The 23036-nt window shown below is 32.3% G+C and overlaps 1 protein-coding gene and 1 long non-coding RNA gene across 2 annotated transcripts; one reads left to right on the forward strand and one right to left on the reverse strand.

Annotated features, from left to right (window-relative positions):
• Nucleotides 1-5094: 5094 nt before the first annotated feature.
• Nucleotides 5095-5613, reverse strand: LOC114424145 (UDP-glycosyltransferase 91A1-like). The gene has a single exon (XM_028391002.1). It carries the CDS (start codon nucleotides 5611-5613, stop codon nucleotides 5095-5097), a length of 519 nt encoding a protein of 172 aa, XP_028246803.1.
• A 2695-nt stretch (nucleotides 5614-8308) lies between these two features.
• On the forward strand, nucleotides 8309-13026 carry LOC114424688. The gene is made up of 3 exons (XR_003669055.1): nucleotides 8309-8418; nucleotides 12381-12482; nucleotides 13009-13026. It is a non-coding gene; the product is annotated as an uncharacterized LOC114424688 (long non-coding RNA).
• The last annotated feature ends 10010 nt before the right edge of the window (nucleotides 13027-23036 follow it).

Here is a 23036-nt window from a genome sequence, read left to right on the forward strand (position 1 = left end):
GCCTCATGACACCTAAGCACACTTAGTGGAGAATCTTGGAATTGATCTTGGTTTAGTGGGCTGAACCATAACTAAAATTCAGTAATCATAATTAGTGAAATTTTGGCTCCAAAGTTTGGCTCCACAAATTCAATTTCAAATTCAAGTGAAATTTGAATTTCCCTCCAATTTTGTGTGACACTTAGGCTATAAATAGAGGTCATGTGTGTGCATTTTTTTGGACTTTGATAATTTGAATATTAACTTCAGATTTCAGAGCTCTTTTAGAGCACAAAATTTCGTGCTCTTCTCCCCCTCTCCCTTCATTCATCTCCTTCTTCCTCCAAGCTCTTATCCATGGCCTCCTATGGTGGTGAGCTTCTTCTAGACTCATCTTCTCCTTGAAGTGGCGTCTCCTCTCTCTCTTCCTTCTCCATTCCGCTGCCATTCATCTTCCAAGGAGCAAAGGAATCCATTGATGAAGAAGATCCTAGGCCTACAAGCTCCAACAGAGCTTACATCAGAGGATAAGACATTTTGGACCAAAAAACCTCTCTCATAAAATTCGTGCCCAAGTCACCTATTTATAGGCCTTTGATGGCCATTCACAAATCTAATGAAAAGATGCGACTGTTGGCAGATTTTTTGAAAACTTTCCACTGGTAATCGATTACAATGTTTGTGTAATCGATTACACAATTATAATTTGAAGGGTTATGACTTTTGAATTTGAATTTCCAAAGTTCCGTTGTTGGTAATCGATTACAGACATATGGTAATCGATTACATGTTGAAAATTCAAATTCAAAACCTTTTTCAACAACTATTTCTCAACCCTGTCCTCTGGTAATCGATTACACTTCCTGGTAATCGATTACCAGAGCCTTGCATGTCTTGAAAGCACTTTGTTTTAAGGCAAGGCTTGGTCTTTAGTGAATCTTGAAACAAGGCTTTGTTTGTTGAAGCAATCTTGAATTATTCTTGAAGCAAATGCTTATCCTTTGAAGCAGCCTTGTTAGATTCTTCTTTGACATCATCAAAATCATGTATACATACATTCACATTCTTCCCCTTTTTGATGATGACAAACATGTGATTTCTTCTTGACACCATCAAAGCTTGCATGATTTACATTCTCCCCCTTTCTCAAGCAAATTCTTCTTGACATCATCAAGATCTTCATGATTTACATTGTAATGTATTTTTATAGGTTCTATGAGCTATAAAGTTGTTGCTGAATGTGCTAATGTAATGAATGAAATGGTTTCAGATGAAGGTAAATAATGTTCTAAATTTCATTTTTTTGTTATTATATAATATAAGCTTTTGTTCTAATTTTTATTTCTTTTATGCAGGTGAAATGATGGGTGCTGGTGTCACTAATTTGGAGGAATGATTAACATTTATTTGCTGAACAATTTAAGTTGTTTCTTTTTTTATTATGTAATTTGAAAGCATGAAACATGTTTAAGTTGCTGATGTAACATTCCATTTTTCGTATATAAATTTTTTTAGTTAAAAAAATAGAGTTTAGAAAATGACGAGGTTTTTTATAATTAAATAAATAAGGAGAAATAAATTTATTAATTAAAATAATGGTTTGAGAGAAAATAAAAAGAGTATTTTATTTATTCATTTGATAGGGAAGAAAATAGAGTTTCCTTTTATAAAATACTAAAAATAATAGGTTGTGAGTATCATAGCTATAAATAGAGAGATCTTAGGTCAGTTTTTGACGATACTTCCTACGCCTCCTCTTCCTTTCAATTTCGTTTTCTCTTCTCCACCTCTAAAAACCCTATCTTTTCCCGCATACCACCAAACCTGTCTCAGAAAAAGGGCAATCTCGGACTTATTCACCGTTGGATCGTCGTGAAATTTGAGCACCAGGTTCGAAACACATTTTTGAACATTCTCACCATTGGGAGTTATGAAAACATGTCTGACCTGAGAGAAATACCCTTTGCATCGTAGCTTTTTCTTTTCCCATAGAAACCCAAAACCATCTCAGTAAAAATACGATCCTAGATTCGTTAACCGTTGGATTGTCGTGAAATTTTGATATGTGGTTTGTGATTCATTTATGAACATATTCACTGTTGAGATTTGCAAAATAAGTTCTGTATAGGGAGAAAAACTCATCACACATAGATAGTGGAATGGAGGCTTCAATCCCTTCTCCTTCTCTCTAACGTTTGGGAACCCTATCAGTGCAGTCAGAGGAAAAACTTGAGGAATTTCAGGAAACCTCTAGAGATGCCGCTATTGTTGTCACAATACACATGTGAGTCCACTTAGAGGTAAGGGATGAGTTGATCACAATTGAAGTTAGAATGAACATGTGTAGGGATCCTTGGAGGATTAAATTGGGTTTATTTTGGGATGTTTATTAAATTGTAATTTTTCCTTTATGATTATAAATACAATATTGATGTCCTGATGCAAATTGTTTGATAAAATAGGGTACTCTTGGTGTTTTCATTTTTTTATACCTATGATTTTGATTAATTGATTTTGATATAATTGTGTGAAATTATTTGAGGGGTTTTACTTCCCATGTTGTGATAAACCTTTTGTATAAATTGTTATATTGAGATTATGAAATGGTGATTCAAATTGTGAGTAGGTGATAAATTGAACATGTGATGAATGGTGAAATACATGTGTATTGAGATGTGTGTATTGAGTTGTGAGCTATGAACTGTGCAATCATACAATTGTAAGACCCTTTAAGGGCGACAAGTTTTTGCGTGACGAGTATTGTGATGAGATCCACTGTGCGAACCCGACGAGTTTAATCACAAGTGTGATGAGATAAAATTATTTTGAAAACAATTGAAAAGTCGTGTGTATTGCATAGTTCATAAGTAAAGTGTATATGATTCATGAGGTGTGATAACATGTTAAATTGGGATCATACCATTATGATTGAGACCGAGTGTATGTGATAAATTGAGTATGTATTGACTTGTAATATATATGTGCATTGAGATGTTGTGTGCATTGATTTATGTACTATGAATTATACAATCACATGACCTTGGGAATACACCCGGTTTGAGTGCTCCTTTAAGCCTATGTTGATCCCATATGGATGGAGCATTTTCGCAAAACAGTGTGACCCTGACTGGTTTCCTTATGATTTTACCTAGTGAGAGTGACCTAACTTGCTAGTGTGTGGTTTGTCTTGTTATATACTCCTAGGCGCCCAACGGGGTTTTTCACTGACATGGTACCACATTGCATATAGGATTGAGTCTTAGTGTATCTGTTGTATAACGCGTGTGTATTGATCGATATTGATTAATTTAGTAATATTGTGTTTTGATCATTGAGTACGTGAATGTTGTGAAAACGAATGAGACGCGTGGTGTTGTGATGTGATGTTATGCGACAAAGTGGTGAAATGACATGAGCTATGTTTAGGTAAGTTTTATTTTGTTTATATGATATTTATACCCACATGTTGTCTTGTTTATCTCCATTAGTTAGGAATGTGATAACTCACTCCATGTGTGTTGTTTGTGTTTGGATCTTGTGATGATCTCGAACTTTGTGTTCGTGGGAGCAGATGACTAGGTGAATTGCTTTAAGGAACCTTGTGCTGAAGAACGCCAGGACACAATGCTTTGATAGGATGTGACATTGGGGCATGAGTTTTGTTTAATTACATGATGTTTTGAGCAAAAAAAAATGTTTCTGACAAGTTTATCTGGTAATAATGAAATGAATGTGAGCCTTTTACCCTTTTGAATGGATTTTATTTAAATGTGCTTTAAGAAATTTAAATTAATTATGATTTCTTATTTCTTTTATCATTAGTACATATATGTTTGGGGTAGAGGGCATCACGGCTGAACAAAATCATATGTTAAACAGAATGAAACATGTTGAAGGACAACCAACATAGTATATTAGTATCTCTTTTTTTGCTAAACAGAATCATATGCTACTTTTTGTTGGGACTACATATATTTAGATGGTACTGTATTTTGGGGGGAAATAAATATGCATGTCCTTAATTCCTCATGCAATACCCAAATTTTATGATTTTAATTGAATTGATTGATTTGTTTTAGTAATTTTTTAAATTATGATAATGATCCCATATTTTGAATTTGACTTTGTTATTGTTTTTTTTGCTACGTAATTGCTTTTTAGCCCCATTTTTTTTTTCCATTTTTTCCAAAAAGTTACAATATTTTTTTTTAATTTTAATTAATACTAGTGGGGGCGGGGCGGGGGTGGGAAATGCATTACTCGTCCCCGTTTCACCCCGTTGCCATGCCTAGTAGTGTTGTAATTTGTTGATATATTTTTCTTGTCTAAAAGTATTCAGACATAAATCCTTCACCTTTTTAACCTTTTCCCTGTAAATCCTTCCTTCTTCCTCAACCATAACCAACCTTATTAAGTTAGCGACCGCATCACTCGTGAATGATCCATCTCGTTCGTCCTTAGGAATTGAATACCCCATCTTCTTCACTTCCAACACCCTCGAGTTCAATCCATAGTCTGCAAGAAACATTAACAAAACTAGAGGTTTTTCATTCTAAACAACCTCCACCACAGAGGTCCAACCAGAGTGAGTCAAAACCCCACCAACTGCCTTGTGGCTCAATACCTTCATCTATGGTGCCCAACCAGGGCTTACTATTCCACACCATTTGGTTTGCTCTTTGAACCTTTTTGGTAACTGTAACATATATGGGTCCCATGGCCCATGTTGAACCCTCAGCAGACAAAAAAATGAATATTTGATTCCTCCAAACCTAGAGCTATTTGTGTCACTTCAACTTGACTTGGTTTTGCTTAGTTTCCAAACGACACGTACACAACACTCCTACATTGTTGTTTGTCCAACTAATTATTCATCCACTGCCATGTGGTGTTATCCTCGTCTCCCTCGAATTCTCTATTGATGAGTTGACCCACGAGGATAACCAATTTCTGGTAAATGTTCTCTAGCACTTCAAACCACTTTGGTTTGAACTCTGTACACCTTTTAATCACTACAATATCACAGTTCTAGATCACTACACCAAAATGGTACATGTAAAAAATGCTTGAGTCATTATCAGAGACAACATCAAAGTTTCTCTTCATCTTAAAGTGTCAATATGCCACAATTGTCGAAAAAGAGATCCACGACGGAGGAACTATGAAGTCTTTGATTTTTGCTCTGACGGGATCATCACCCATGAGAACTGAAGGGGGTACGATGAAGCCCACACATGGTGAAGTACAGATGTTGTAAAAGGAACTCTTTATACCAAGTTTAGAAGCCAAAGTACTTGCCCAGAAGAGAATTAGGTCATAGAAATGCCAATCAACTTTGGAAGATTTGAGAAAACAGGTCAAGGGTTCTTCCAAATCATCGTAGGCTTTTTTGAGATACTGAACGACATCATAAGGGACATCAATGGTGGCTTCAACGTTTTCTGGAAGGTTGTCCACTTTGGGCAGTGTAAGCTTCACAAATTTGATGAATGAAGCTAAGTTTGGGGACAATTTGGGAAGACACTCTATGTTTCTTGGGGTGGACACGAAACTAATATGATGACCCTTTTGAACAATGAGCTTGGCAAGTTCAAGGCTTGGGATTAAGTGTCCGAAGGCTAGCCATGGAAACATTACTAGGTTTGACAAAAATTTTGTTTTATTAAGAACTCAATGCAAAAAAATTATTATGGACCAAAAACAGTTTAAGTCTTTATTTAACTAGCAAACATTATATTTTGTTTATTGAATATATTAAATTTAAGAAATATTATATTTAATAAGAGTATTAAATTTAATTATATATTATATTTAACAAATATATTAAATAATAGCATTTTAATGTTTATATAAATACTACATTGATAGCATTAAATATATACATTACTAAACTTGCTCAAATCCGGTTTACTTTATGTGTGTGTTGTATTCATGATTATATAAAATCTTTTCTTGAATCTTTTGTGGGCTTTGTGTACGTGGCTCAATTGAAATAATTTATCTTCTTTTATCTCATCCTAAACCTAAAGTATTTGGGAAACATTAATAGCATTAAATATGTACATTTTAAACTTGCTCAAATCTTGTTTACTTTATGTGTGTGTGTGTTGTATTCATGATGATATAAAGTCTTTTCTTTGAATCTTTAGTGGGCCTTGTGTTCATGGCCCAATAGGAATAATTTATTTCTTTTTATCTCATCCTAAACCTAAAGTGTTTGGGAAAGGTGTGTTGTCGCCTAGGGTCATCATACGAAGCGTTGTTGAATTTGTGAGGGCGAATCAGGGGAGCACCACTTCGAAATTACTACATTTTCATCATTCAAGGTAAGGCGTAATGGAAATTGTTTTTCATAGGTGTGTCATCAGCCATGGGTAGAGGGGTTGACCTTAAACCCTAATAGGATTGATGTGTCAATTTTTTTTCTTCAAATTGGATGGATTATGTGCACCCTGGGCACAAATTTAATATTTACTTTATGTATCTTGAGTGCTTGATTGATGGCATACTTTTCCCCCTTTTGATGTTCTTAAAGAATTAAGGATTTAGAGATAATTGTTTGATTCGTGAATTGTTGTTGAGATTGTTTTTGTTACTTTCAAAAACTAAGAACATGTTAGGAATCAAATGTAGAACCATAATTATGTGTTGAGTGTTTGAGAATGAATTGGAGCCCTCGAGAGGCCTAGAAAGGCACAAATTGTGAACTTATGTTCTATAGAATCACATGTCAATGTTCAATATCAATTCAAGTGCTAAGCTTGGAAAAGGCAGAGAGCATGTGAGCTTTTTTACCTCATAGCACTAAGTGTCACAAACCCCAAATGGCACTAAGATCCAAATATGGGGTTAATCCTTAAACAAGAAGAAAGCAACCCATTCTTTGGCCTCTTGGGATAGCGTGGGGGGTTTATGCGTTGAGCGTAGGAACCCCAGCCTTGTTTTGTGAGATTAATGAATGAATTAACTAACCAATGACTTTGGAAACACCAATATTTGTACCTTCACCTTTGAGCTTACATATGGCAATGGTTTTATACAAATAATATAAAATTTGTTGTGAAAGTATACATACATATATACATACATATTTGATCAATTAGAACTTATACTTGGAGTAAAACAACACTAAGAGGTTGTTTTTTTGTTTATTTTGGAGCATATGATTTTCTTAAAAATCTTGTAGTGGTTGTTTCTAAATTGTTGTAAGGGTTGGTATATCATTTATATTTTTTAATTCATTCTCTTTGTTGATCAATATGTATGTATGTATGAGTCTCTCCTCTCCCACACACTATCTTTTCATAGCAAAATATATTTTCATTTATGATTGAATAATTAGATAGACGAAATTAAATACCGAGAAGTTTCTATTCAATGCAATTCAATGTTTGCTTAGTTTGAGATCAATATTGTGTTAGAACTTTTTTTTAATTCACAACATAAATTTTGCTTTCTAAATTCTGATTACATATATTTATATTATTAAATTTTGATAAAGAATATAAGGAATTTAACTATCTTCTTGTTTGTGTTACTTTAATGCAGGAAGAATTGTAAACAAATTTTGATAAGGATGAGTCAATCAAGACCAAATGAGGATGAGCCTATAGATGCAACACCGATATCCTTTTGCATTTCTTACGACTATGATGTTAATTGTGGTGATGTGGTTGGCAATCCAACAAATTTGGTATAAATTTAATTTTTATTTAATATTTATTTTGTCAAAATAATTCAATTTTTTCCATCTTAATCTTCTTGTATATATGATCTAATCATATATTTTCCTACTTTATCAAGAAAAAAAAAAGTGTATTTCACATGTCAAATACTCTAACTTTTAATTTATTAGATTGGTTTATAAATATATTTTATCAAATTAAGATAGTTGTTTAACAAATTTGTTTTACTTTACTACCTTATAGGGTAGCTAATTTATAAATTTTAAACTAAAAATTTAATTGATAATACTCAAACATATATAAGATCCAGAAGTACTTGACCATGCAACAATTGCACATTTGAACATTAAATCCTAAAAGAACACCCATGGTATTTGTACACTTTAAATATTTGTGTTGATTTTCATGAATTTTTTTCAAGATATATGCCTTATATAAACTTGAATTATGTATTCACATCAATTCATAAATTTACATACATTTTTTTATCAGTAACAAGAAAATACATCTCCTTTAGTAGTGCCAAAAGTATCCATTAATAGCAATGACGATACTTTCGGTTCTAAAAAGACACTACATCATTGTAAATTTAAATTTGTTTTCATTTTTATCTATATGTTTATCTTACATACTTTTGTATTACTAGAATGAAACTCCATCTCTGACACAAAGTTCACGGCCAAAGAGAGGAAGACGTTCCAAACTACTACCTGATGAATGGATGAAAAATTGGGAAGTTGAAAGATTTGATAAGGTACATAATCCAATTTAAAATGAAAAATTCTATGTTTGTTTATTTTCTTCCATCATGAGTTAAGATAATAAAACTGAGTATAAGTAAATTTTCTTCATTAGTTGTTTCATTATGAAAAATTTATAGAGAAAATTACCCAACTTCTTTGTATATATAGCTGGAATTATTGATAAATATTATACATAGTGGATATAGAGATTTTATTTCTTAAAGTTAATAGTTAGTTTTAGCATATAGTTTTTTTTTTCAAACTAGAATTAGTAGATTTTACACAAGATTCTTTAACATAGAAAAATAAGTATTTATTATTCAATTAATTTATAATATTTTATTACAAATTAAAAATAAGTGATCAAGATTTGTGCTCAAATTAAGCTCTTTAGACTATATTATTATTTCATTCATTGCTCTCAATTGTTACGCTACTGTATATATAAGTCATTTACTATATGTTTAACATTAAATTAGCCTTCAATATAATAGTCAATGTATAATAAAAATTAAAATGTTAGTGAAACCACTATAATTTTATGATAAATAATTATACTTTTATAGACCATTCTAGTATAGAGCATTGACCTATGTCACGAATACATCAATTGTTAATAAAATATATCATACTTTAAGTGTGGACCCATGATGTCTAGTCAGATAATTTAATTTGATAGACAAAGACTACATCAACAAAGGATAACAATTTACATATCTTTTTGTTGATAAATGAAAAAAATAATGGTAAAAAATGATATAACATAAAGTAAAATTTCTTTTGAAGATAACTAATAAATAATGGACACAAGAGTAAATTTTCATGTAGCCATCCAAAAATCTCTTGATCAACATCATATCTATGGAGATCTATTAGTGTCCAAAAGCCAATTAATTAATAAAAAATTAATTTTGAAGAAGAAAAAAAGAATTAGGATTGATAGAGAATCCAAGTGATACTCAACCAGGAATACAACTCAAGACCAAAGGTTTCATCTATATATGAAAAACAAAAACATAAGAAATTTTAGGAAAATCAGCTTTACAAATAGCATATTACATAAAAATGACATATATGTAGTAGGGTTAATACCTAATACATCAATTAGACATTAAGCAATGTCCATGTTTTACTTGTGGAAACATAATTTGAAGTAGTAAACTTTATATGATCAATTAGTCTAATGAGATTATAAATATCATTATTCCAAATGAGTAAAAAATGAAATATTTGATTATATAAGATTTAGTGTCTTGCTTTCATGTCATCAAATAATTTTTTAACCACAATATACTTGTTGTCTTCCATATACCTCAATCATTGCATTGCAATTTACTATTTATTTTTATTCCACAAGTCTCCATCTCTCTAAATTTACCCATAGCCTTTGAGAACATACCAATATTTCCATATACTCTCACTAGTGTATTATTATACTCCTTGTCCAACCTAATAAAGAGGTGTTTCATTTCATCATATACATTTAGCATGTGCATGTCATCAATGTGCTTATCCTTAGAATATCCATCCATCAAAGTACTATAACTCATCAGATTGGGCTAGATCTTAGTAGTCATCCTTACAAGATCCATTTGTGCACCTTTACATACGATGCACATGTATTATAATTGTACATTCCTTATCAACTAAAAAGTTATTATAGAGTTGTTACCTACTCTTTGGGACCCAATTTTTAGAAATCAATTGTACGTACACCAATCCACCAAACAATTGGTAACCACACCAAAAAATAAAAAATTATTTCAAAGGAAATTTCCCCTTTGTCGCCCTACACCGATAATAACATTGTAGGCAATAAAATTAAGTTCAAAGCCAATGTATTTTCATGTTCTCTAATCCTAGCCCTTCAATTAGATTCAAGACACGATGAATCTTCTTTAACCTACCATGGACCCTAATCACGTTGCTTCTCAACTTCCTCTAGAAATTACTGTTAGTGGTCCAACTCACGGAAAAATCCTAGCTCAGCGGCTAGTAGGAGTTCACCAGTTTTTGTAATCACCTTAAGAGTGTGTTTGGATAAAAAAATTTAATTGAGGAAAGTAATTTATCATGGAATTTAAATTTTTGTAATCTAAAATTCATTGTTTGGATTTTTTTATGAAGAATTTAAATTTTTAGAATTTTAAACAACTAAAAATGTTGAAGCAGCTGCACCCACCAGTCTGGGGAGCAGCTGTCATATCCATCACGCAGCGGAGGTGCTCGACGACGCAGAGGGCCTAAGTCATGCCTTGCACGGTTGACTAAATGTTGTGGTCGGGTGTGGTGATATACACCGTTGTGTCTCTGTTCTCCTTAGACTTCCCATGCCGCATCAGTATTCTTCTCCTTGGAAGCACACCATCCATATCTTCTTTTCTCTTTGCATTCATTTTCTTTCACCTCACAATTTCAATTTTTTTGTCCAAACACAAAATTTTGAAAATAAAAGAATTTCAATTGAAGTATTTGAAATTCTTAAAATTTAAAATTAATTTCTCAAAATTTTAAATCCCTCATCCAAACACACTCTAAGCTAACAAACACAATCCTTGACAACATAAAGGTTGTGTTCATAATTAAGCAGAACATTATCTATTGCAAAAACATCGTTATTAACATATCTATAATCTGTGTGTGTATATGTATGTACATTAAAAATCTTATTTTATTATAATATATTAGAATTTAGTTAAAAAGGAATTTTCTAAATAAAATTAAACCTACCTCTCTCGAGTTTTATGATTTACCGTCTCACAACCATCCTAACAATCAATAACACTCAAAGGCGATTGGTGAGGTCCTACGTAGTCTTTCCAATGTTACTAATGGTTTTGTTCTCGTAGATAATGGATTGCTTATTATGAAGCTATTTTTATGACACTGAGGATTATGTTTGTTTTCTTAAGTAGTTTACCATACTATCGACCACTTCCTAGCCACTCAAGAACTTATGATTTTGCCATGAGTGGGGTCACATATAGTACTTGTCAAGGAGAATTGGGTTTGACACCTTGGCAGGTTAAAGAAGATAAATCTTGCTTTTAATTTTTTTGAAGAATCTTGCAATAGTGGGTATTGAAACATTTTTTATTCCTTTTATGATGTAACTTGAGTATTGGAGTTATTATTTTGTTTTGTGAAGAAATGGACTTGTGGTGTTGTTTTATGACTATGATGGTCAACACAATTTTGCTTGATTTTTGTTGGATGCCTTAGGATGATTGTTTTATGGTTAAAGTCATAGTTTCAAAAATTACGTTGAATTAATTTATCTAACCAGTTGGACCAAGAAGTAGTTGTATAATCGGTGTCAGCCACTTATTTAATTAGATATGCCATTGATCCAATTGGACCTTACTCGATTGAATCAGTGAACCGGTCTAGTAGAACCAATATTTATTATTTTTCTTTAAAATGCAAGTTTTAATGAAAAGACTAAAAAAATCCAACACACACACACACACACCCACCCACACACCCACCCACACACCCACCCACCCCCCCCCACACACACGCACACGCACACGCACGCACACGCGCACCCATGCGCACGCGCACACACACCCACCCACCCCCCCCCACACACACACACACGCACGCACACACACACGCACACGCACGCACACACGCACGAACGCACACACGCACGCACACGCGCACGCATATGCACGTGCATGCGCACCCACCCACACACACACACACACACCCACACACACTTTCACTTACTCATGCTTAACCCTTAATTACCAAGGGCCAAGAGTCTTTATGGCTTAAAGTCAAGAGTGATGAAAAATCCTTAGATACCTTATTTCTAAGCTCATAATTGTAAACACCACCCCCCCCCCCTCTTTTTCTGTGTTTATTTGTCAGTTTTACATTTTCCTATTTAGCATGCTATGAATGAATGAATTGCAACATCAACTTTTTTTTGACAATTTTTTTTAATCTTTGATATTTTTCTTTGAAGGAGGTTGAGAGATACGAGAATGAAGGAATTCGTATTCGACGTCAAAAAGTAAAGACACAAGACAAAGAAGAAAGCAACCGCAAAACCAAAGAAGAAACAAAAGTGAGTGTACTTACTTTCAAAATGAAGAGTTCTAGCTCACAACAAATTCCCCATCACATTTTTTTAACACATCTTTTACCATTGGTTAAAATTTATTGAAAACTAGTAAGAAAGAGTATATTAGATATAGTGGTAGTAGAACTTCTTCTTCTTTTTTTACAATAACTTAGAAAGGTATAGTTCTCTTTTATTGCTTAGGTGCATGTAGAGTTTCACATTTTAAATATCAATTCAAAATGATATTTTAAATTTTACCATCAATATATTCAAGGAAAAAACATTCGTATTAATTTTTTACATTTTTTTTAATTTAACTACAAGGACTTTTTGGAAGATCATAGGTATAGTGAGTATGCTTATTTTGGGAGTTTGAAATCTTTTTCATTACTATTGAAAAATACTATTTTTAAATATTGCTAAAATTTTAATAAAATGATGGATAAATTGTTTAGAGTATACATATTTTGGTTGTTTTGTATTTTCCTTTACTATTTAAAAAGTTTTAAAATATTGCTATTATTTTCAGGAATTTATTGTAGCTCAAGAGAAAAATAAAGAAGCAAAAGCTGAAGTGAGTATACATATTTTAAAATGTTTCATCATTTTCATTATTGTTCAATTTTTTATTAAATATTGCTAAATTTTCCAACAAATGGTTCTACCCAATGAGAAAAGCATAAAAGCCGAAGTTGCAACAAGTGTTCTCACTTTGGATTTTTTTTTTTGTATTTTCTTCACTTTTAAAAATTCTCTTTCCTTGCAAATTTTTGTTGAAATATTAAGAAATGTTTGCTAATGATGAAAAGAAAAATTAAGTGGAAATATTTTTTTATATAACATGAAAATTTAATTTTTAATGTCAAAGTTTCTAGTTGATAAGAAAAAAAAACTACAAATTGGATTTAGCACAATATTCATTACTAAACATGTATCATGCTTAACCATGAATTTTTCAGGAAATATGCTAGGTGCTCAAGGAAAAAGTGAAGCAAAAGATATGAGAGTCATTGTTGAAGAGTTTCTTTCTAAAGCTCATTACAAGCAGCTTCACATGTTCAACCCATGATCAACAAAAAGTTGATAATTTTATAATGTTCAAACTAAATGAAAACATTATCATCAATTTATTTAATACCTATGTTGACAACCTTTATGTGATTTAGAATTTTCATATGATTTTATATTGACTTTCTATGCTGTATGAGATGTGTTAGAACTTGACTTATTTTATTTTTATCTTTTGTTTATTTCTTCCTCTTTTATTTTAAATTCCCATTATATATAAAAAATGCTCCGAGGATGCGATTGGAGATTGACTGAGATTTCTATTGGTACTCAATCACTAATCTAGTTGGTTGGAGTTTAAATAATGTCACTTGGTGGTTGACATAGGAAGACTTGTCAAATCAAAGCTCTAATGAACAGGTGAAGGCCTCCCAAAAATGAGTTGTTGGTTCGCGTAGAGCCACTTGAACCGTCCTAGGCCAATGCCTTGCATGAAAAATGAAAGTAGGGTAAGATGATGGGAAGGTGGTGTCTTGGTAAACTCAAAATATTCATTCTCTTGGTAGATCCATTCAAGTGGATTAGAATCATCAAATGGAGCTAGGCGAACCTTAGTGGTTTGAACCGAATAAACCAATGAATTGGGCGGAAGAGTTGTTGAAAATCAACTGCATATGCTCCTTGAAGGTGACTAACTCAGCAGCCAAGGAGGAATATTGGTTATCTATATGGAGCTAAAGGTCCTTAATCTGAGTGAGACATTGTTTCAAAAGGTTCTTAACTTGAGAGGGAGGCACGTTGACTAATGAAAGCACCAATGGTATAGTGAATTGGGATAAAGATTCTCCTTCTAAGTAGGAAGGACTCCAAGGGTAAGAATTAGCTAAGAAAGAGTTCAAATGTCAATTCCCTACCTTATTTTCATTCAACATTGCAATATAAGGAAAAGGGATACCATTCTACTATCACGAATCTCAAAGCAAGTGGCACTAATCCAATGATTACATCATAACTGATTGAAATGCTAATGATAGAATTGCATACATTCAAGTGGGTGCTAAGAGTCTAAAACTTTCTAAGGAGTCATACAGCCACAATCAACATGGCTTAAACGTAAACTTTTCTCCAAAAGGGAATTGTTTTCAATCTTTGAGGCATTTCTATTGTGGACTCACTTTCATTGACTGGTCCATAATGAGCATTGTCCTCCATTAACTCACATTGTTATTAGCATTAAAAACTATAGTATTAAAAATAAAAAAATAATCAAAATATAGTTGGTTTAGTTTTGATTGGATCGAGTTTGGAAAGTGTAAATTCAATACCTAAACCAATCAAGAGAAGGTTGGGCTAGAGATGCAAGAGAAGGTCCTAGGGTTCTCATCAGCCTTAGGGTAGATTTTGGGCCCATGGGCTAAGTATGAGCCCACTTATCTTTGTACATATTAGATTAAAGTTTCATTATTTTTGGGCCTTGTATTTAGGGCTCCATAATTTTAGTAGGGTACCCTAGAAATGTAGGATTTTACAGCCCTTGTATTTTAGGGCACCTATACTAGTTTTTGAATTAGGGGTAGTTTTGTAATTTTATGTGCATTAAGTGAATATTTGATGTGTGTATTGGGAAATAAATTTAATAGAATTGGGAGAAGCCCAATCCAATTAAATTTTGGAGGGGGAGGTGAGCATTTGCTTGCTACACCCCATTGTCACATCATATAGTCATACTTTGTGCATGTCCTTCATGCTTTACATGCCTCATGATACCTAAGTACACTTAGTGGAGAATCTTGAACTTGATCTTCGATTAGTGGGCTGAACCATAGCTAAAATTCACTAATCATAATTAGTGAAATTTTGGCTCCACAATTTGACTCCACAAATTCAAGTGAAATTTGAATAGAAATTCAAATTTCCCTCCAATTTTGTGTGACACTTAGTTTATAAATAGAAGCCATGTATGTGCATTTTTTCAACTTTGATCATTTGAGAATTACACTTCAAAGTTCAGACCTCATTTGAGGCATAAAATTTTTTTCTCTTTCTCTCCCTCTCCCTCCACTCATCTTTTCCTACCTTCAAGCTCTTATCCATGGCTTCCTATGGTGGTGAACTTCTTCTTGACTCATCTTCTCCTTGAAGTGGCGTCTCCAATCATCTTTCTTCATTCTCCATTCCGCTGCCATTCATCTTCAAGAAGCAAAGGATTCCATTGATGAAGAAGATTCAAGGCCTACAAGCTCCACATGGAGCTACGTCAAAAGAGGACATTTAATAGATACAAGGAACAAAGAATACCTAAACCCATATACATATACAATAAAAAGATTATGACATTGTTTTTGTAGACATCGTATAATTGGAAAACCATTCAAAAGAACAAAAAGAGAAACCCTACATATGACATGTTAACCATGAGCATGATTTAAATTTTATGATGTTTATTACATAATTCCTTACCATTGATGATAATGTTATTTTTGTTATAAGCCACACAAACCATGATAACACCATATTATATTTCTTTGACAAAAGATTCAACATAGGCTCAAGCAAAACCAACAACAAGAAGATTAGCAATTAGAAAGACTCCTCTTAAGGTAGTGTATCAATTCATCAATATACCTTTCTTGCCTGTCAACATTGACAAATAAATCCTTTACCTCTTTAATTTTTTCCCTTTAGATCCTTTCTTCATCCTCATCCATAACCAGCCTTATTGAGTCTATGACCGCATCACTCGTGAGAGATCCATCTAGTTCACCCCTAGGAATCAAATACCTCATCTTCTTCTCTTCCAACAGTTTTGTGTTCAATCCTTGGTCTTCAAGAAACATAAATAGAAATACAGGTTTCTCATTTTGAACAGCCTCCACCATAGAGGTCCAACGAAAGTGAGTAAAAAACCCACCAATTTCCACGTGGCTTAATATCTCTAATTGTGGTGCCCAACCAGTGCACACTATTCCACACCCTTTAGTTCACTCCTCAAACTTTTCTGGTAATTGTAACACATCTTTATCCCATGGTCCACGTCGAACCCTTAGTACCAAAAAAATGGAAGTTTTGATTTCTCGAAACCTAGAGCTATTTCTGTGACTTAATCTTGACTTTGTTTCGCTTTGCTTCCAAACACCACATACAACACACTGCGACATTCTTGATTGTCTAACCATTCCTTCATCCACTACCATGTCGCATTATCCTTGTCGCCCTCAAACCTAGTGATGACCAACTGACCCACCGAGAGATCCGATTTATGGTAAATGTTCTCCAACACTTCAATGGTTTGCTAATGTAATTAGGCCTTCTAGTTTTTCCAATGTAAGAGGCCTAGCACACTAACAATCGTATCCTTCACCTCACCACTAAGTTGTTCAAAACCTTGTTGGACCCCCGTACATGCTACCACCTCAAATTCTTCAAGTGTTAATTATGTTCTTCTATCACAAAGGGCCTTGTCTTGATCTTTTGGTTGGAGATTACCATTTTTATGTAGACCAACACAAGCCTAATCCATTTTTGATAGGTATTGCTTTCCACGTCCATGTAAATTCCGAGTCCCTCACCACAAACTCCAATCCATCAACGTTAGGAGTCGGCTTACTCTCCCCCTCTTCTAAGGTTTTTGCTTTTGCATTTAATGTATTTGCACCTTCTTCCTCATCACCGTATTATTATTAGTCACTACTAGAAAATATAATTTCTAAGTAGGTTATGAAGAAAGTCAACACTTTGAAGCCACTGTCGTGTAAAGTCATTACTTTTCACGATAGTTTTTAAATCATCTTAGAAATCCACTTTCTAATCCACTTTCTAAGACGGTTTTTAACAAAACCATCTTAGAAAACATGTTTTTTTTCCATTCAATGCACTCAAATCATAACCAACAAAAAATGCATACTACCATTTCATTTGGATTATTAACTCAATTAATTATTATAAATTAATACTTTTAAATATAATATTCATATAGTAATTATAATAAACAAAACTAGGTTGGTTTGTAGACTAACCGAAAGATAACATTGTTTTTTACACTTAATGTGTAAAGAAATTATAAACTCATCACAAAAAGTAAATAGTTATAAACTAAAAGTATATATACTAATAAATAGCAATAATAATAATATATGAATGGTAAGACTCCACCAAGTGGCTCCACGTATGAAGGGGTGAAGTTGAAGACCTTAAGTAATTTGGTATAGACAACTCTTCCCAAGGACACGTATTTATGAGCATAATAGCATGAATAAATATCAATATTAATATATGAATGATAAGACTCCACCAAGTGGCTCCATGAAACGCTGTTAAGATTTATGTAACAGTCCTTGTAATTCTGCTTAAGTGATCTTATTTTTAAATTGATATGATAAACAATTTACTTTTACAAAATGTTCTATCATATTATTGATATATTTTCCATTAGCACAACTAGAATTTCTAGGCACAAAACAATCTATGATCTATCAAAACAGAAGTGAGCAAACTGTCAGCATGTTTGACCAATAGCGGGTTAAACATATGGTATAAATATTGTGTATAAAGAGTAATGCATAATGTAACAGCAATGCCTTTTGATTTTTTATTTAAATAAAAAATAAATAAAATTAAAAATTAGATCATCAGTTCCCTCGCTATATAAAAAAACTTTTAACCAAGAACAATTTTTACAAAACATTTTTTGTTCTCTTTTTCTTTGACACACATGAACCCTAAAAGAGCAATCGAAGGATGAGCTCTAGAGAGCACAAAAAATGTCACCATTCCTAACAGAGAACATTTGAACAACTACATCGAGGTAAGAGATGAGTTACTCATGCTTGGGGATTAGGAACATGTGTCGGGATCCTTAAAAGACCAATTTTGGGTTGTTTTATGAAATTTAATTTTGTTTATATGCTTTTAATCGTGATTTGACTATGATTGATGGACCAACTGATGTTTCGATGCAAAATGACGTGAGTTATGTTTAAGTAAGTTTTATTTTGTTTATATGATATTTATACCTACATGTTATCTTGTTTCTCTCCATTAGTTAGGAATGTGATAACTCACTCCCTGTGTGCTGTTTGAGTTTGGATCCTGTGATGATCTTGAACTTTGTGTTCGGGGGAGCAAATGACTAGGTGAATTGCTTTAAGGAACCTTATGCTGAAGGTCGTCGGGATACAATGCTCTGATAGGATGTGACATTGGGGCATAAGTTTTTATATTAATTGTATGATGTTTGTCTATTTTATTTTACCTCACTAATTTTACAAAATATTTTTGTAATTTTTGACGGCCTTATTTTGAGCCGAATATGTTTCTAATAAGTTTTAATTGATAATAATGAAGTGAATATGAACCTTTTACCCACGTGAATTTATTTACCGATATTTTTATATATTTTATTTATTTATATATATATGTCGGGGTAGAGGGTGTCACATATTTTGTATAAAAAATGCAAATTTTGATGTGATTGTAAAGCAATTGAGTTTTGCAATGTTAATTTTTTTACTAAAAATGATACTGAGAAACATTAAGCAGAAAATAGAAGTAACCTTGGTATTTATTTATGTTTGGAAGACACATTGATCTCCCCTGTGCAATTAGTGTTAGACCATATCCTTGTAGGCTTGAAAATACTGAAAGTTAATGGCTCTTATATGGAACTTCTTTTCAGAAGAAATAATTCTTATTTTATGTTCTATGATGCATGTTTTTCTTTTCTATTTTGCTAGCTTAAAAGGAAGTACAAAAATGGTGTTCTTTCATTCATTCATTCACTCATAATATTTGCCTTTGCACAACTTTTTTAAGTAGTTTGAAGAATACAAAATGTTATGCAAGTAGTCACAAACAATAGAAGTAATTATGTATTGACTAATAAATTTCATTATTTGTTAAATTTGTACTATAGCCAAGAAAAGTGTTTATACAATGATAAATTTTTTTAGAAATTAGCAAAGATATACTTGCTTAGAATAAAACTAGATAAAACTAATCATCATTATCAAGATACAAGAGCCATAATTCAGTAATCTGGAACATTAGCTAGAAATATTACTGCATATAGTGATGTTTAATTTAGTTTACTGCATATAGTTTACTGCCATGTTGATTTTACAAAGAGAGGAGCTTAATTCAGATTTTTTCATTGATTGATTTTCATTATAATTTAAAAAAATAAAAAATGGAGCTTAATTCTAGTGTATAATTAAAAAATCTACTTGTTTATCATTCTACTTTCAGCATTTATCATACAACTTGTTTGGGAAAAACATTTTATGATATTAGTGTTTTTTTTCTTTCCAGGAAAGTAATGGAAGATATTAGTTTTTCACCCGAAGGAATTTACCCTATTCCATCACCAATTAATGAGCCTCCTCCACCTTCACCAATTGATCAAACTCCTTCACCTATTCAAGTTGATCTTGCACCTTCTCCTTCACCTATTAATGTTGATCATACTCCTTCACCTCATGAAGATGAAGTTAATAATGCGGAGGCGCAAGGAGAAATATGTAGGCTGAAAAGTAAGATTTGGCAGCATTTTAAAAAAATTAAAGTCAATGGTTTGGATAAGGCTGAATGCAAGTATTGTAAGAAACTTTTTGGTGGAAAATAAAAAAATGGAACCAAGCATTTGTGGCAGCATAATGAGATTTGTGTTCAGTACAAGATTTTTATGAGAGGGATGAAGGGCCAAACATTTCTTACACCTAAGGTCGTGGAAGGAAAGCAAGAGTTGGGTATGGGAACTTATGATGCAAAATGTGCAAGGGAAGAGCTAGAAAAAGAAATTATTATGCATGAGTATCCACTATCAATTATGGATCACCTAGGTTTTAGGAGATACTCTACTGCCCTCCAACCTGTGTTTCAGGTTCGCTAACAAAAACCATTTTTCAAGTACGCAAAAAATATATTATAGATACATTTATTGATTTATAACTATTAATAAATGTAATTATTTCCTTTGATGAATGTATTTTTTATTTTTAAATTATCCTTTAATATATATAACTATTTTTATTTCTTTCATGAACTTTTCATATGTTATATGTAACTACTACCATTTTTCCAAAAAAAATAACTGTTATCACTATTTTCTTTAACTATTTTTAATAAAGATAAAGACATGAAGTGTCTCTTTTTCAGATGGTATATTATAAAATAAAATAGTGATATTTTTTAGGTTCCTACTAGAAACACAATTAAGAAGGAGATAATGAAAATCTATGAGAATGAACGAGCTACAACTTTGAAGTTGTTGGATAGTCTTGATGGAAGAGTGGCCATTACATCAGACATGTGGACTTCAACGAGTCAGAAGAGGGGGTATATGGCTGTTACAGCTCATTACGTTGATGGTTGTTGGAACTTACAAAGTCAGATTTTGAGGTAATAAAATGATTTGAACTTTTTATATTATTAGGCCTTTTATTTTATAAAATGATTGAATATGATTATATTCTATCTCTTTTTTTGGTTGTTTTTATATTATATGTCTATTTTTATGTTAGGTTCATTTATGTTCTTGCTCCTCATACAAGTGATAGACTTTGCAATGTGTTGACTGACTGTTTGATGGATTGGAATATTGACACAAAACTGTCAACTATCACCCTAGATAATTGTACCACAAATGATGCTATGATTAATAAAATTAAGGATAAATTGCACTTAGGTAGTTTTCTTAGGGATGGGTCTTTACTTCACATGCGTTGTTGTGCTCACATCATTAATTTGATAGTAAAAGATGGGTTGGAAGTGGTGAAAGAAGGTGTAGAAAATATTTGGGATAGTATGGCATATTGGACAGCAACACCTAAGAGGAAGGAAAAATTTGAGGAAACGGCTAAACAGTTGAGAATCCCTTACACTAAGAATTTGGCATTAGACTATCCAACTAGATGGAACTCAACTTATAAAATTCTTGAAATTGCCATACGATATGAGGATGTATTTTGTCAATTAAAGTAGCGAGAGTCTCAATATACTTGTTTGCCAAGTACTTTACAATGGCAATTTGCAAAGGATGTTTGTGGGATATTGAAGTTGTTTAATACTATCACTAAATTATTTTCTTCTACTAAACATCCAACTGCTAAATTGTATTTTCCAAATATATGTGAGATTAAGTTGGCAATCAAACAATGGATTAACTCTCCTAACCCAATGATTCAATAAATGGCAAAAAAATATGATGATCAAATTTGATAAATATTGGGGTGTGATTCATAATGTGATGGGAGTTACCACTATTTTAGATCCTAGGTACAAGATGGAGTTGCTTGAGTATTATTATGAAAAATTGTATGAACATGATTCTTTTACTCAAGTGAGGTGCATTCAACAATTGTGTTATGACTTAGTTTCTGATTACCAAATGAAAATGAACAAAGACTCTTTTGGTAGTAATGTTGGTGATGTTACTAGTAGTGAAGTTGTTGGTAATGCATTATTTGTGTATGATATATTTATTATAAGGGAAAAAAGGGGCTAGAAGTTCTTATGTTAAATCAGAGTTAGACCATTATTTAGAAGAAGAGGGTATACCAAGAGCTGTTGACTTTGATATTTTGATGTGGTGGAAGTTTAATGGTGTTAAGTATCCAACACTTCAAGCAATTGCTAATGATATATTAGCTATTCCGGTATCTATCGTAGCTTCAGAATCCACATTTAGCAATGGTGGTCAAATATTAAGCCCACATCATAGTCGACTTCAATGGTCTACTTTAGGGGCTTTAATGTGCACTAGAAGTTGGTTGTGGAGTGCTGAAAATACTGGTAAAGTTTTATTCGTATATGTTGTTAAATTGATATTTGTGTTTATTCAGGAACTAATACTTGTAATGTATTTTTATAGGTTCTATGAACTATAAAGTTGTTGCTAAATGTGCTACTGTAATGAATGAAATGGTTTCAGATGAAGGTAAATAATGTTCTAAATTTCATTTTTTGTTATTATATAATATAAGCTTTTGTTCTAATTTTTATTTCTTTTATGCAGGTGAAATGATGGGTGCTGGTGTCACTAATTTGGAGGAATGATTAACATTTATTTGTTGAACAATTTAAGTTGTTTCTTTTTTTATTATGTAATTTGAAAGAATGAAACATGTTTAAGTTGCTGATTTAACATTCCATTTTTCGTATATAAATTTTTTTAGTTAAAAAAAATAATGAATGAAAATGATGAGGTTTTTAATAATTAAATAAATAAACAGAAATAAATTTATTAATTAAAATAATGGTTTGAAAGAAAATAAAAAGAGTATTTTATTTATTCATTTGATAGGGAAGAAAATAGAGTTTCTTTTTATAAAATAATAAAAATAAATAAATAAAGTTAATAATAGGTTGAGTATCATAGCTATAAATAGAGACATCTTAGGTCAATTTTTGACGATACTTCCTACGCCTGCTCTTTCTTTCAATTTCGTTTTCCCTTCTCCACCTCTAAAAACCCTATCTTTTCCCGCATACCACCAAACCTGTCTCAGAAAAAGGGCGATCTCGGACTCATTCACCGTTGGATCGTCATGAAAT

Source organism: Glycine soja, chromosome 8 (assembly GCF_004193775.1).
Source record: "Glycine soja cultivar W05 chromosome 8, ASM419377v2, whole genome shotgun sequence".
In the NCBI taxonomy this organism is placed as follows: Eukaryota; Viridiplantae; Streptophyta; class Magnoliopsida; order Fabales; family Fabaceae; genus Glycine; species Glycine soja.